The sequence below is a fragment of the Saccharomyces cerevisiae genome, chromosome II (assembly GCF_000146045.2).
Source record: "Saccharomyces cerevisiae S288C chromosome II, complete sequence".
In the NCBI taxonomy this organism is placed as follows: Eukaryota; Fungi; Ascomycota; class Saccharomycetes; order Saccharomycetales; family Saccharomycetaceae; genus Saccharomyces; species Saccharomyces cerevisiae.
Genome location: NC_001134.8, coordinates 770,977 through 785,995, shown reverse-complemented (window position 1 = coordinate 785,995; position 15,019 = coordinate 770,977). Strand labels below are relative to the sequence as shown.

At 38.6% G+C, this 15,019-nt stretch overlaps 9 protein-coding genes across 9 annotated transcripts; 3 read left to right on the top strand and 6 right to left on the bottom strand.

Annotated features, from left to right (window-relative positions):
• Positions 1 to 922: 922 nt before the first annotated feature.
• On the top strand, positions 923 to 1,294 carry YBR292C (uncharacterized protein; the record flags this gene model as incomplete). Its single annotated transcript, NM_001348892.1, has 1 exon — positions 923 to 1,294. One exon carries the CDS (start codon positions 923 to 925, stop codon positions 1,292 to 1,294), a length of 372 nt encoding a protein of 123 aa, NP_001335747.1.
• A 129-nt stretch (positions 1,295 to 1,423) lies between these two features.
• CTP1 (Ctp1p) lies at positions 1,424 to 2,323 on the top strand (the record flags this gene model as incomplete). Its single annotated transcript, NM_001178639.1, has 1 exon — positions 1,424 to 2,323. The coding sequence occupies one exon, from the start codon at positions 1,424 to 1,426 to the stop codon at positions 2,321 to 2,323; it is 900 nt and encodes a 299-aa protein (NP_009850.1).
• A 116-nt stretch (positions 2,324 to 2,439) lies between these two features.
• On the bottom strand, positions 2,440 to 3,405 carry BSD2 (Bsd2p; the record flags this gene model as incomplete). The annotated part of the gene is made up of 1 exon (NM_001178638.1): positions 2,440 to 3,405. The coding sequence occupies one exon, from the start codon at positions 3,403 to 3,405 to the stop codon at positions 2,440 to 2,442; it is 966 nt and encodes a 321-aa protein (NP_009849.1).
• A 206-nt stretch (positions 3,406 to 3,611) lies between these two features.
• On the bottom strand, positions 3,612 to 6,329 carry SNF5 (Snf5p; the record flags this gene model as incomplete). Its single annotated transcript, NM_001178637.4, has 1 exon — positions 3,612 to 6,329. One exon carries the CDS (start codon positions 6,327 to 6,329, stop codon positions 3,612 to 3,614), a length of 2,718 nt encoding a protein of 905 aa, NP_009848.4.
• Positions 6,330 to 6,532: 203 nt separating this feature from the next.
• On the top strand, positions 6,533 to 7,984 carry APM3 (Apm3p; the record flags this gene model as incomplete). Its single annotated transcript, NM_001178636.4, has 1 exon — positions 6,533 to 7,984. The coding sequence occupies one exon, from the start codon at positions 6,533 to 6,535 to the stop codon at positions 7,982 to 7,984; it is 1,452 nt and encodes a 483-aa protein (NP_009847.4).
• Positions 7,985 to 8,141: 157 nt separating this feature from the next.
• YBR287W (uncharacterized protein) lies at positions 8,142 to 9,425 on the bottom strand (the record flags this gene model as incomplete). Its single annotated transcript, NM_001178635.1, has 1 exon — positions 8,142 to 9,425. The coding sequence occupies one exon, from the start codon at positions 9,423 to 9,425 to the stop codon at positions 8,142 to 8,144; it is 1,284 nt and encodes a 427-aa protein (NP_009846.1).
• Positions 9,426 to 9,682: 257 nt separating this feature from the next.
• On the bottom strand, positions 9,683 to 11,296 carry APE3 (aminopeptidase Y; the record flags this gene model as incomplete). Its single annotated transcript, NM_001178634.1, has 1 exon — positions 9,683 to 11,296. One exon carries the CDS (start codon positions 11,294 to 11,296, stop codon positions 9,683 to 9,685), a length of 1,614 nt encoding a protein of 537 aa, NP_009845.2.
• Positions 11,297 to 11,639: 343 nt separating this feature from the next.
• Positions 11,640 to 12,074, bottom strand: HAB1 (Hab1p; the record flags this gene model as incomplete). The annotated part of the gene is made up of 1 exon (NM_001178633.4): positions 11,640 to 12,074. The coding sequence occupies one exon, from the start codon at positions 12,072 to 12,074 to the stop codon at positions 11,640 to 11,642; it is 435 nt and encodes a 144-aa protein (NP_009844.4).
• Positions 12,075 to 12,363: 289 nt separating this feature from the next.
• YBR284W (metallo-dependent hydrolase superfamily protein) lies at positions 12,364 to 14,757 on the bottom strand (the record flags this gene model as incomplete). The annotated part of the gene is made up of 1 exon (NM_001178632.3): positions 12,364 to 14,757. One exon carries the CDS (start codon positions 14,755 to 14,757, stop codon positions 12,364 to 12,366), a length of 2,394 nt encoding a protein of 797 aa, NP_009843.3.
• Between the last annotated feature and the right edge of the window lie 262 nt (positions 14,758 to 15,019).

The window sequence follows — 15,019 nt, the reverse complement described above, 5'->3', positions numbered from 1 at the left end:
TGCAATTGGAGAAGCCACCAATAGACGAGCTATGATGATATATTTAGCGTCCCTTAAAATATCGACTTATACAGTGGATAACATTTCCGCTCGCATTCCTCGAAGAGCATTATTTCCAAACTACTGTTGAAAAAAAAAAAATACGAAGACGACGCTTACCTGAGCACCCAGGATGTACACTTCGCCACAAATTTTGAGAGGCCTTTTGTTGTGATATTAGTTGAAATATATAACCACTTAATCAGGCAAAAAGACAGCAGTCACTATTTCAAGTTGGTAAAAAAATCCTGTTTTCGCTAATTGTCGATTTGGCCTTTCACCTGGACTTGAAAGCTTCAATTACGGCCTGATACATTCATTCTTTATACTGACCTTTGCCCAATTTATTATCCAGAACTATAGCCATTAGGTTGCAGGCCACTGGGACCACCACTGACTGGAAAATATTCTATTGACGAATTTTCCGCAACTCATCGCTGATTAGTTTATGAACTTATCCCGTCGGAATGAGAAAGTTACATATGCAGGAATTCTCTACAAGCAGCAATAACATGCTTTTATTTTACTGTCGTATTGTAATTGCTTATTCGGTTCCAAACATGTCAGCTATGCCAATATTTTAGAAGAGTGGGAAAAAAAAGAGATGTTATAGACGAACGACAAAAGTTGTGAAAAACTCGAATGGAGTAATGGAGCAAGAAACAAGAATCTGTCATAGTCAATACGTGATTTTGATATGCTTTCAAGCTTCTGAGAACTTCATTCATTACACTCCACCACATATACTATACAACGAATAGCCCAGTCGAAGAGGTTATGATTGTGTTCATTTATTTTTTTACATGACAGAGTCTCCCTATTGATACTAAGCTTGCTGCAATAACTCTTCTTACTAAGAGGTAACTTACATCTTGACTTTTTAATGAAGTTCCCAGCCGATTACCATTATACGTCGCCGTTTCGTTCATGTAAATATTCAAATATACTACACTTTATATCTTTGCTTCTTATATTTTCGCGCGTAGGTTTGCCTAATTACATTTTTATATTCCTCATCAATAAAGCCGCCAACAAAGAGCACAGGGTAGAAACTCTGCTGTCTGGGAACTCGGCTAACGCTTGTAAGCTATTTAATATTCTCAAATCATTTCAACACCTCTTTTTTTTTTTTCAAATATGTACTATTTTCTCTATTTCCATTAAGTTAGTCTTACTGAAGAGTCAAGAATATGGAAGAATTCCTGCGGAATTTTCAATTATTAGAAGTGAAAAAAAAAAAAAAGAAGAACAATGAAATTTAGTCTCACTTTAGCGTGATATATAAAACGTAAAATGTCGAAGCCAACGTAAAATTAAAAACATTTTGATGTCACAATGAAAGAACTCCAAAGTAGAGCTTGAATTATAAATTAGCATTTTACCGATGTCCAGTAAAGCTACCAAAAGTGACGTAGATCCATTGCACTCGTTTCTGGCAGGGTCCCTAGCCGGTGCTGCTGAAGCATGTATAACATATCCTTTTGAGTTTGCCAAAACAAGGCTGCAGCTGATTGATAAGGCCTCCAAGGCATCAAGAAATCCTCTGGTATTGATATATAAAACTGCAAAAACTCAGGGCATTGGTTCCATTTATGTCGGATGTCCCGCATTTATTATTGGAAACACCGCTAAGGCGGGTATTAGATTTCTTGGCTTTGATACCATTAAAGACATGCTAAGAGATAGTGAAACTGGAGAACTAAGTGGTACAAGAGGGGTGATAGCTGGGTTAGGTGCGGGACTATTAGAAAGTGTTGCCGCAGTGACTCCTTTTGAAGCAATCAAAACTGCTTTGATCGATGATAAACAATCTGCTACACCAAAATACCATAATAATGGGCGCGGTGTAGTACGAAACTATTCATCATTAGTCCGTGATAAAGGATTTTCTGGTCTTTATCGTGGTGTTTTGCCAGTTTCCATGAGACAGGCCGCAAACCAAGCCGTTAGATTGGGTTGTTACAATAAGATTAAGACCTTGATCCAAGATTATACGGATTCGCCAAAAGACAAACCTTTATCATCCGGGTTAACCTTCTTAGTGGGTGCATTTAGTGGTATTGTGACGGTCTATTCCACCATGCCCCTTGATACTGTGAAAACAAGAATGCAAAGTTTGGATTCCACCAAATACTCCTCTACAATGAATTGTTTTGCAACCATTTTCAAAGAAGAAGGGTTAAAGACGTTTTGGAAAGGTGCTACGCCTAGACTTGGGAGATTGGTCTTGAGTGGTGGTATTGTTTTCACTATCTATGAAAAGGTCTTAGTTATGCTAGCCTGAAATGTATTATTGTGTACAATATATCATCTAATGTTTTCTACTCGTTATAAGTCTATTTACCAGCCGATCACTTAAAAAAGTTATATATCTCTTTTTATCATAATGAAGAAGATGGCTTATGCTTGATTTTGACTTTGGTTGAGGTATTTCTTTTCCAATTTTTTGACTTGAATGTAGTCGTATATACTCTTCAGGGTGATAAATAGCCCAAGAAATGCCACAAAAACAGCCAACCATGGTATGTTTTGTTTTTCTTCATCCAGACCGTGATTCAAATGTGATTCAAATTTATCTTGTGTCGTTGATTGTGAATTTAGACGAACATCATCGAATTCATTTGGATCCTCTAATTCCATTCTATTTAAGCTTTTATTTTTGCCGACTTTTGAAGTAACATCATTGGGAATCATTGAATAACCATATCCAATGAACGTTAACCCTAATCCAAACCTTGAACCTTGCTTTGCTGCGTGAGATGTGTGTAAAATGTAGGTTATTAAAAATCCAATGAACTGAAAACTCGTGCTTACGATGATATTCCATAATAAATTTGCTATATTTCCTACAGGAAGCCCCTCAATGCATATTTCGTCGTAGTAGATATCTGAATTGTTCAAATCCATTCCATAATACGAGGGGGCCATATCAGCAGCAGCTTCGTCGTATGTAGGTGGTATGTCTTGTTCGTTATTACCTTCAGTCTCTGTGGTATCTGGTTTTGCGCTTAAATTGCTAAAGACACCATCAAACATGGCACCTTGTTGTATATCCGAAGACTGTTGTGTACGTTTCTTAAAAAGTCTATCAAGAATATTAAAATGTCTTCCTATTTTTCCTATATGTCTGGCTGCTTGTTCCCTCAGCTGGTGTGGTACTAGTCTTTCTGTCGTACTATTTCCTCCACTGCTGCTTCCCTCGTCCTCTATGCTATCTTCCTCGTCAGACCCTATTTCCGTTTCCCCTTCTACGCCAGTTTGTGTGTCTCTAGTTCGTCCTGCGTTTCCGACATTTATGCCATCAGTAGATGAACCTGCATGAAGTGTATTCATTTCTTGCCCTATAAGTAGTTCTTGCTCTGGCATAGCGCTTAGTTTCCTAGACTACGTGTTCTTGTTATTCTCATGCTCTTTTTATGTATCTAAATTGGAAGATTTTTATAAAGGTTATGTACTATTCTTCTAAAAAAAGTAGGCGCAAAGGGACTCCGCATCGTATAACACGATGATAATACAAATTCTTCCACGGTTATTTACATCTCCGGTATATTTTATATATGTGTATATATTTTCTATGTATTCTGTGTGTTATTGTTACTGCTACCATTATTGCTATTAGTCAACAATGTCGCTTCGCTATCATGTGGTGCTACTGGAGGTGCTATAGGAAGACTAGGTGTAGGTACCGATTTACTAGCTGCCCCACCTGGGATTACTGGCTGCAGTGTGGGATTGGGTGAATTAGTAACAGTGTGATTGGCAATCGGGTTTGGGATTGAAGGTATCGTCACACCAGCGCGAATGTTACTATTCAGCTTAGTTTTCAGCGATTCTGGACTCGGAAGCATTGCATTGGTGCCACTACTTGTGTCATTGGGCGCTGCTGCGAACTCTTCTTTTGTATTAACTTTCCCAGGCAGTTTAATAGAAAGTAGTAGCGAATGACCCGGAATATGGTCAATAATATAACAAGGAGGTGAAACTGGCTTAGGTCTATCTGGCCTGCTTTTATAAGTGGTTGTGTTTCTCAATTCGTACGATTCCACAGAAGGGCCTACGTCAACACCACCAGGCATTAAAGTGCTAGGTACTGGAGTCCTGAAAGTTCTTGGAATATCTGCAATATCTGGCAGTAAAATCTCTCCTGGTGGCAACGATGAAGCATTTCCTGCTGCTACTGTGTTGTGAACGCCGTTCATAGATGTATTACTTGCAGATGTGCCGGACAATGCGAGCATACCACGTCTATTAGATCTACCTTGTCTTCTTTTCCTTCTTGTGTCTCTGTCCTTATCTTTATCCAATCTCTCTAACTCTGCAGCTGAAATCTGTAATAGGTTTGGAGTAAAAATTTTGCTTTCCGCTGCAGGCCTATAAACATCATCAAGAGTAATCGTTGGGAGCATTCTGCTTCTAATGTCATCATCTTCTATCGCTGATCCATCAAAATTGTAACCTAACAGTGCCAGTGATTTATGATACATATGAACTTGCTCTCTTATGGAGTGAGCAATGGCAGTCACAAACTCACCTGGTAGTTCTAATTCTTGACACATGGACTCTGCAAACTCTTCTGGACAGTTATCACTATTAGAGATGTCCCACTCAAATTGATCGATTAACTGGTTTTGTCCCACGACAATATCCAGCTTGATTCTAATTCTCAAGTCATCACCGCCTAGACGGTCCTGATTCAACTCTATATATGGATTTCCTTGAAACTCCTGAATCTGCTCTTGTATAGATTGACAAATAGTATCAATGTGTTGCTCTCTCGTAGCGTCCTCAAATCGGTAATCTCGCAACATGTCGTCCACAAAGTCTTCAATTTTAATAAGCTTGTCATTTTTGTTCCATAACAAAGTGTCCCTGAGGAAGAATCTGTCACGATCTTGATCGAACTCCAATCTTATGGGAACTAACTGTTCCGATGTCTCATTCATGGCCTGTTTATAGACTTTTAATTTATCCTCTAGGTAATGCTTCCTATTTCCAACTTCTACTTGTGGAATAACTCTGGTAGTTGTATTCGTAATCCCATTACCATACCCTGAGTAACCATTTCCCCAAATACTTGCCGAAGGAATCTTCTGAGAAGTGCTTGTGATAGATTTCATTCTAGTGTTCTTCAAATCTTGATAATACTTCAGTGTATGCCACAGTCTACTAATATACTCTTTATTACTAAATCCATAAATGCTAAACGGATCGTAACCATTGGTTTCTCTTATTAGCGAATATTTGTTAATTTTATCACGCTGGATAATTTGTTCGTACAACAAAGTATCCGTATCTGCTTTTTTGTCTGACCAATAGGTTGGATATGGTAGCTTGGTTTCTGGTGGATCGTATTGAATAGTTTGGTACTTGGGTAAGTTTAATTTTGGAAGTTGAGGAAGTTGGCCAATAGTTGGCTGAACATTGGTGGGAGGTTGTCCACTCATGGATCTAACTTGAGGAACTTGCTGAGATTGCGGTATTTGTCCTTGCTGCTGCTGCTGCTGCTGCTGCTGTTGTTGTTGTTGTTGCTGTTGTTGTTGCTGCTGCTGTTGCTGTTGCTGTTGCTGCTGTTGCTGTTGTTGTTGTTGTTGTTGCTGATGCTGCTGCTGCTGTTGTTGTTGCTTTTGTTGCTGCTGTTGTATTTGCACATGATGCCTAAACTGTTGTTGCTGTTGTCGCTGTATTTGGTTTCTAAGTTGCTGCTGCTGTTGCTGCTGAACCAGCAATTGCCTCTGCTGTTCTAGCTGAGTTTGTGCCGTTTGCTGTCCCTTTTGCTGCTCAATTTGGCGTTGCACTTGTTGTTGTGCAACAGTAATTGCATTCACAACCTGTGGATTATTTTTTGCTATGGCCTGCTGCCTCAACTTGTTCAAAACTTGTTGCTGTGTAGCCAAAGGTAACTGAGCAATTTGTGGAGGCAAATTAATAGGCGCTGGAGCTAAGGGCACTTGACCAATTTGGGGATGTAAGTTGTGTGGTGCTGGAGGAGGAGGAGGGGTAGAAGTCGCTGATTGATTAGCAATGGGTTGAGATTGTTGCGGAGGAGGGGGTGGAGATTGATGCGTTTGCGGTGGCGGTGAAGTTTGTTGTTGTTGTTGTTGTTGTTGTTGTAGACGACTCCTCAGTAACTGTTGGTGTCGTTGCTGAATCATCTGCAATTGTTGTGGTGTGAGGCTCTGATACAGCTGTTGCGGAATTTGCGCCATGTTAAAAGATGGAGTTCCAATGTTGCTAAATATATTTCCAATACTATTTGGAACGCTGTTGGTACCCTGCGGCTGATTATTCATTGTTGCTTTTGTGTAGTTCTTTACTATATGTTCCCTTGATGATGCTTTGTTTTGGTGTTTATGTTTGAAATTTCAGTTTCTTTTAAATGCGACGAAAAATGAAATTTTTGGTCAAAGAACAAGAAGAGATTTATTTAAAGTTGGCGATAACAGGACTTGGGCAACAACAGAGGCTGTAAACCTTACCAACCCAACCAAAATAGATGTATTTGTCATTCTATATCACTGATACAAAGAACAAACTTATTTTCCAGTATCTTTTAGGTGCAACAGCTCCCTCCTTCAAGCACCTGTGGACCCGCGTTCAGTCCACATGTCCTCAATTGCTCGAAGATAGCAGTAGTGATGATTATTTAGACCATTCAATGGTTGGAAGAGATTTAGAGGTCTATAAGTATTTCTCAGTTATAAATAAGCTCAATTATTGGTGCTTAGCCTCCACTTCGAAGTCAAAAGGCCCGCTTGATTGTTTTACCTTTTTAGAGACTATAGATCGTATCCTGTTAGAATATTTTGACAAGGATAAATTAAGTATCAAGAAAATTGTTAATAATTATGATAGAATCAGTTTGATTTTTAACTGTTGCGTCGAAGCGGGTGAACCAAATGTGAGTGATATGCTCTATGTTAATAAAATTAAAGAAGCTGTTCCTGAAAGATCGGATTTATCGAAGTTCATAAGTTCTACAGCCCATAATTTACAGCAGGCTGTGCAACTCCCACAACAAAGGCAACAGCAGCTACAACAAAATCAGATTTCTCGTGGTAGTAATTCACTAATCGAAAATGAAGAGATTGTTCCCTGGAGAACTTCAAGGGCTAGCAAACATGAGAATAATGAGCTTTATGTGGATTTGTTAGAAACATTCCATGTTGTATTTGAAAAGAAAAAATCACATCTAAGGTTGCTCACTGGAAGTATCCATGGAATAGTGGACGTGAGATCTTATTTGAATGATAATCCTCTAGTTGCAGTAAAATTAAACACTATGGGAAATGATATAGGTATACCCAGTTTGCATGACTGTGTTGAAATCAATGATGGTGTGTTTTCTCCCTCTAATATAACGTTTATACCACCAGATGGGAAGTTCAGATTGCTGGAGTATTCCGTCGATTTAAGTTCTCAAGTAAAGCAATCCGGAGTAAGGATGAATTCTATTGGCTTGATGTCTTTACACTTCCAAAATGGATTGGGTAAAGATTCTGATGAATTTGAGTTATCCTTAAATATTGAAAATTTCAAAAAAGTTTCACAAGTTGATGACCTAAAAATAGATTTACAGTTCAATGTTGAGAATGCTGATCCAAATGAAATAGCATATAAGATAAAAATATTGCGCAATACTCATGGCCGTTTTGAAAATAGCATTATCATGGGTCAAGGACAATGGATTTTTGATAAATCAACTGCCACTGGAACGGTACCTGTACTACGTGGCTGTATTGAGTATGAAAATACTGGGCCAAATTTTACAAAAAAAGTTGATTTACAAACAGTCTCCTTAGAATATTCTTACATAGGACAATCGGCCAGTGGAATCTATGTAGAAGCCATCGATATTGTATCTGGATTAACAATTGGCAAAAATACAAAGCTGTACAAGGGTGCAAAGTATAAGACCCAGACAGGCAATTTTCAAGTAAGGCTGTAGTTATATGTGTACTTGAAATTCCATGCGAAACTAAATAGAATATAATGAGAATATAAGTCTTGGAATAAAAAAGGAATATAAAACTATGCTAAAAAAAAAAAAAAATGAATAAGACTTTCATTCATGAAGACTCTATACAAAGGAATGAAAAGTTGTATTAAGTTGGGTTAGCCCACTGTAAAACGTAAATTGCACCTGAGACAACAATAATACTTACAGGCAAACTTAAGACAGCGTACCCCCAAAATAGAATATCGGCCATTTCTGCCTCGAAAAATTCATTCAGTTGAGTGATTTGAGTTAATTGAATGGCAGGAGGGGAAACAGTCAAAAGAAAACCGACAACAAGGAAAATTGGATCGTCCAAAATACTCACGTTTATGTACTTAACAGCAATAGCAATAATAGGCAAAAGGAAGCAAGAAGGTAAAATCATTCTTCCGATGATGGAGCCGATCAATAACTTGCTATGGTGAACCGTCTTAGGGAAGACTTCCGCAGAAGGATATAAGTTAGAACCGAGGACAACCAGGATCAGTGGGATAGAAACTGAACCCAGCTGCGTAACAGCCTCGGCAAATGTGTTATTGATAAACCCATCTTCCATAAATAGCTCTCTCTGCAACGGACCAATTGCTGCCACAACAACAGCAAAAATCATGGAATATAACGGAGGATTAAGGTTCGCTCTGATTCTCTCAAATACAGTGCATGATTTTTGCCAAATCTTATCACCGATGGAACTCGAACTCAAAAAAGATGAGTTCATTCTGTTATTTTCTTCTTCAAGCAATTCTTGTTCCTCTTGTTCCTCATTGACAAGTTCCTCGTTATCAATGTTGGGCGTCCTTTCCAACAAAGATTGCACTTGAGAAGGTGGCATATGCTGAGTGTTCTCTCCAGACCACTTCATTAGCTTATTGTAACCCCAGCTCCACCTCAGCATTTGTCCGATTTGTTGAAAGATCAGCAAGTATAAAATACCCCTTGATGCAACGTTATCTCTGTTATCATTAGGAATTTGGTCCCAAGTTAAGTTGGGCAGAGTGTAAGCCAAAGATAATGTCAAGGACACAGGTAGAGAGTTACTGTTACCAAAGACAGAGTTTGCCACCACAAAATTAGTTTCATCTTTATCCAAGTCTAGGATACGGCTCATTATCTTTCCGGAAATAAATGAAATACCAGTAGTCAAACCAAAAAAAATAGGAATGATGGCTATTTCAAAGATTTTGGCCATGGACAGGGATTTGGCCAACTTACTAAAAATAAGACATGGTGTAAAAAGGTCCACGTTCAACAGAGAAATGATTTTTTGACTTTGTTTGGGCAGCAGACCAGAACTAGCGCTCCAAAAACCAGCGAGTGCGATAATGACTACCTGTAAAACGGACTCAAAGACCAAATAAGCCAAATGAGCAAAACTAAATGTTTCAACCATATAGTAGAAATGCAGAGTAATCTATGAGGGTATGGTTAGTTGGGAATAACAAACCAAAAACGGGCTTCACACATATTGTTCAATTTACAATAATTTCCTGTTTAAACTTTTATATCACAATTTCAGTTTTTTTTTCTACCTTTTTTTCACTTTGATAAGGAGGCTGTGATCCCCTTGATGCACGTGCAGTTAAAAAAAAGAGGGTTTTTATTTTCTTTTAGATAATTATACAGAAATACTTGATGTGAACAGTACACTTAAATAATCAAGAAGTCGGCCCTGTACTTAAATTGTGGTTGTTGAGCATTCAATATGTCCACCTCTTTGTGCTTTTGGGTTTCTCTTTTTGGGAAACCCTCGAAAGAGTCAGCATAGGTGGCCACAGAGTGAGCAATCAACTTGGTGTTGGTAATGAATGCGTCCCAGGATAAGTTAGAGACATCATCACATAATTGATGGTAGCATCTGTCTAAGACCTTTCCGTTGTTGACGTTATTCTTTTCGGCACCAGTGGCAATACCACCGGCTGGAATTCCGTTGTTGATAAACCCGACATAATCGGATCTACCGTCAAATGGGACCAAAGTGTAGTTCAAGTGATGAGCCTTGTAGTAGTCTACGTACAGGTTTTTCAACTCTTCAGACCCCTTAGGGTTCTCCTTGTTGTTCGCATCATAAATTTCGTATTCATAGTTTGGAGAAGCCATCATGTCATAGTCCATAAATACTCTGATCTTGGAGTTTTCTTCTTTGGTCAAGTTATAAGCGTAGAAGTTAGAGCCTAGCAAACCTTCTTCTTCAGCAGCCCACCATGCAAAACGGACCTTGTTATTGATCTTGAAATGGGTCAATTGCTTAGCGACGTTCAATAGGGAAATAGTACCGGAACCATCGTCGTTGATACCTGGGCCCTCCTCAACAGAGTCTGAATGAGCACCAAGGGCAACAATATTATCAGGATCACCGTGTTTTGTGTCGGCAATGATGTTCTGGGTCTTGATAAATTCTACATAAGAGTCCATGGCAAAATATAATGAATAATCGATGTTCAATGCAATATTGGCAATCAATTTTTTACCAACTTTATATGGAACACCGACGGTGGCGACAGTGTGCTTGGTAGGTTCGCCTAATGTACCGTGTAGTCCTTCTTTAGATTTAGGTTCGTTGTCGTAAATGACCACAGCGGTGAAACCGAACTTACCGGCCAAATTACTCTTATCGCCAAAAGGACACTTACCTCTTTCGATAAGGGCAATTTGCTTTTCGTTGTGTCTTGGTGGGACTACAGAGGCGTAATCCTTCTCTTCACATCCCAAGTTAGGAATTTCGACTAGCTTACCTACGAACCCGTCCACAGGTGGAGAAAGTGCGAAAGCTGTAGTGTTAGCAAAGCTTTTACCGGTTTCGGCGTCAGAGAGGTTGAAAGAGATGATCTTACCGGATAAAGCTTCGAACTCTTGCAAAGAAACATCATAGTAGTCCTGCATGTCATCGAAAACATTCAATATGTATTCCATAGTCTTGTTATGACCCTTGGACCCGATCACACGGGTAGGGTGACCGTAGTCAGGAGTAGAATAGTTAGCTAAACGGTAGAGGTCCCAAGCAGTAGCATTCAAATCGTCAACTTTGATTTTATCTTGCAATTTTTCACTTTCTACATGTGGTTTCATGAAGTAAGGAATATGTGGCTTCGGAATGTTGGCAGCAACGGCAGAGCTATCATCGTCGTTTAATTGCGGAAGATAATTCTCAATTGGCTCTTCTTGTTGAAAGGCTTCCTGGAAGAATTGAGGAATGACATAGGCAGAGCCTAAATTGGTAGCGTAAAACGCAGCGACAGCCAATTGCTTCAAAGAAAAGTGCATGGTTGGCGTTTCTGTTTTTTTTTTTTTTTTGGCTTCTTCTACCAATTGTTGAAAGGCTGAACATGGTTTTGTTCCCATCCATTGTTCCTCGCTTTTATATTGAAAAAAGAAAAATTTTCCTAAGGACCCCTTCTTCCTGAGGGTTAATTTAAGGGAATTCAAAGTGTGTCAATAGTAATTAATAGAACTAATCAATATATTCAGTATAACTTTTATTATTAATAGTATATGATATTACTTTTTGAACTATATATTTATGGAAGCACAAAAACATAGAGAACACTCTTTCTGACGATAAGAAAGGTGATTATATCAAGATATATAATGAAGCAGCTCAATTGTCTTATTTCTTGTATCTCAAGTAGCTCCTTCTAGTGCTACACTTTAGTATTCTGCTTTGTTTATCATCGAACCTATCAAATTCCACGGAATCCTCTGGTGAATATGTGTTCTGGTGCCGTGTTGAGTTATCGTTATCCAATTTGTGTTCATTGGCGACAAGGCCCTTTTTCAGCTCATTCAAATCTATGCAATGATTATTAACGCCTTTCTTATCAATGGCAACCTTACCCAAATTGTTTCTGTTTCTAGTCAGGATTGTAGCCATTTCTCTATCTGAAATGTCCGCCTCCATGCTATCGTCAGTGGGGCTTTCTAAGGATTTTATGTTTATGAAACCATTGTTTTCATTGCAATAGATTATTTCAATGGGGGAAGGCTCTTGCTTTTTAAAGGAGAATAGACTATCAAAATATGAGAACCTAGAAAATATGGTCATTGTCAACTATAAGCGAGCTTAGAGATTTCGAATTGTTATGTTATAAATGGAGTGATAAGACTCTTGTTTGAGGCTTGGGCTTTTTGATTTATATTAAATTAAGATATGTAAAAAAAAAAATAAATTAAAAAACGTGTGTTCTATTTACAGTATCTACTTACTTATTTGTTTATATATTCCATTAGTTTACTTATCTTTATCCTTAACCTTTTTTTTTTGTGTGTGTGGGGAAGGGCGGTACATAATATTAGCGTCACAATATGCGCCCCTCGAAGAAACATGAGCGAATTCACGCAATTATGAGTCGCCACTCCCCTGCGAGAGTGCTACTGCGATATTGACGTCTGATGATCGGAACGTTATGCTCTAAACTTGTATTTGGTTTACAATCATACCACTTGTCTACAAACCCAGTGTTTTCCACGAAGTAGTCATGGCTGGCTAAGGAAACGCCGAGCCATTTGTTCTTTAGGGTACTTGAAAATCCACTGGTTATGACACTGTTTCTTAGAAGTTCGCATAAATCTGCTGAATGTAAACGGTATATACTAGCCGCTACACTATACTCTTCTATAATGGGTTCTTTCGTATACGAATTGTTGTAGAGGATAGATTCTGAGCTCAGCGATATCTTGAACCCCATTTCAAAAAACTTCATGAAAGGGTTCTTCTTATAAGGCTTTGAGGGCTCTAGGACAAGCCCCGTCGGGGCTTGTTCTTGCAGCATTGTAGGCTTTGAATCTACTATGGAATTCAAAGGCGCCACAACCATGGGAATTTGACTTAGATAGAAAAGATACACCAGTGATGGTGGTGCATTCCAGAGATTTTCTGCATTTAGAAACCCTCCACAGGCGAGCAAGAAATTGTTTAAAATAGCTTCCGTATGTTCTGTGAAGTTCAGTGTATTACTAAACTGTGAAGTTCGATTCATTGAGGTGGGAGAACATGAACTTCTCAAAGTGAAGGTATTTTGATGAAGGGCTTGGCGGATATGGTTCAATTTTGTTAGGTTGACGTAGACGTAATACATATATTGTGAAATGGTTGGATTATCACCGCCAGATGTCCAATCTTTTGGCAAGCAACTAACTGCTGTGAAGTTTTTCCAAATATAGTTGTCCGTATCTTGAATACATAGATCAATCGAAGATACTTGAGAAAGAAATTTCAAAAGAATAGGTCCTAATGACTTGTGTAGATAATTTTCGGCATTGAAAAGTGGTTTGAAGATTAGATTTAAATACTCCTGAAAATTCTTCACCTTGCCAGTATGATACAGTTCTGGATAAATTCTAGAAATGCGAATATTCCAGCGAATATTGTTAGAAAATATATTATAGTGGTTCAGCCAATTGGCAAAGACCATCCACCAATTGTCCACATCGGAATTATCGTAATGCAGATAAAATTGGAAGTCCACGGAGAGTTGACATAACTGATATTTCGACTCCTCTTGCGGTTTTATTAAAAACGTTTTCAGTAGTTCCGCTAAGTATTCACCATTAATATAGTTATCAAACTCCAAAAATGTTTTCGCAATCAAATAGTATCGAAGCTGCTTACCGTGTGAGCCTGTGTGTATTTCCATTTCATCGTTAACCAAATGATATTTTGCGAGATAAATAACTTTATACCACTCCAAAAATGAATCGTCAATAATTTTCAACCCATTGAAGAACTGACCGGTCTCCTCGAAATTCACTTTGAATAATTGGCTCAAGGTTATATGACTACCATTAAAAGCTTGATGGATAACCCTGTCCGGTTCTTTTCTCAACTTGGTCCAAATAAACTCAGTCAATTGCCACTGTGAGAAACAGCCGCTTAACAGAAGATTCAGATCAATCTTTCTACAGTTGTAAAAATCCTTGTGTGGCACCTTTTTGCTCTGTCTCATTTCTTCCTTGGAATGTAGGTGTTGAAAAACTGGAAACTTATTTACAAGATATTGTAATCTTTTTTCGCTAAACCTTGATAGGCTTCTATCTCTTATAATTTTCAAGCACCATTCAAAATCTTCCCTAAATTCTTTAAAAGTGGGGATATTAATCTGACTGTTGAACAATTCCGTCATATAATTACCATCCTGGAGGAGGTTTACAGTATTACTTTCCTCTAGATCAAGAAAGTGACGTATTCCAAATAATTTTTCTTTTACAGGTTTAAGATAACCCCCAGCCACTCTTGAATGAAGCTGCGGACATGACAAAGCATCTTGTTTACTTATAGTTAGATAATTTCGCCTTAACTTAGACATTTCCAACAGGCATTTGCGGTCTATGCGGAAATGTGTTTGCTCAAAGAAATAGCTAGGAAGGTGAGCCAAGGATGAATATGCTAGATCTTTTGTTTTTAAAGGTTCGACAGGAGGTGGCGTTTCTGCCGGCATCGCCATGGGTGAACCCATCTCCATCTGCATATCGAACTTCGTATTTAGTGGGACCATATCAAGATCATCCAAATGCAATACTACGTCAGTATTACTATCCTCGAAGATTTGAGCTCGAGGATTTCTTACTCGAGCTTGTGATGTAATTCCTACGTCCCCGTCGAAAGCTAAACCCTGATCCGACACAGCGTCATTTCCATCCAGGTCGTCCAAGCGTATTGGTGAAGTGGAAGGGCTCTCCTTATAAGAGTCGCATTCAACGAAAAAAACCGATTCATTGTTCTGTACCATTGTTTGTGTGATACCCTGATAAGTCCTCCTTTTCCTGTACTATTTACTAAAGATGTCGCCTGTCCTACTTATACTGTTTGTATCCACTGAACGCGGGCGCAAACTCTTTGCCACCCCCGTATTTAGCCGCCAACGATATTTTTGCGTCCAATGATAATAACCGTTGATAGTACCGAAACAACAGAGAACAACCATCATACACTCATGCCAAATTATAAGAACAGACACTGTTGAGACTGTTAACGATATTCTTTCATAACGT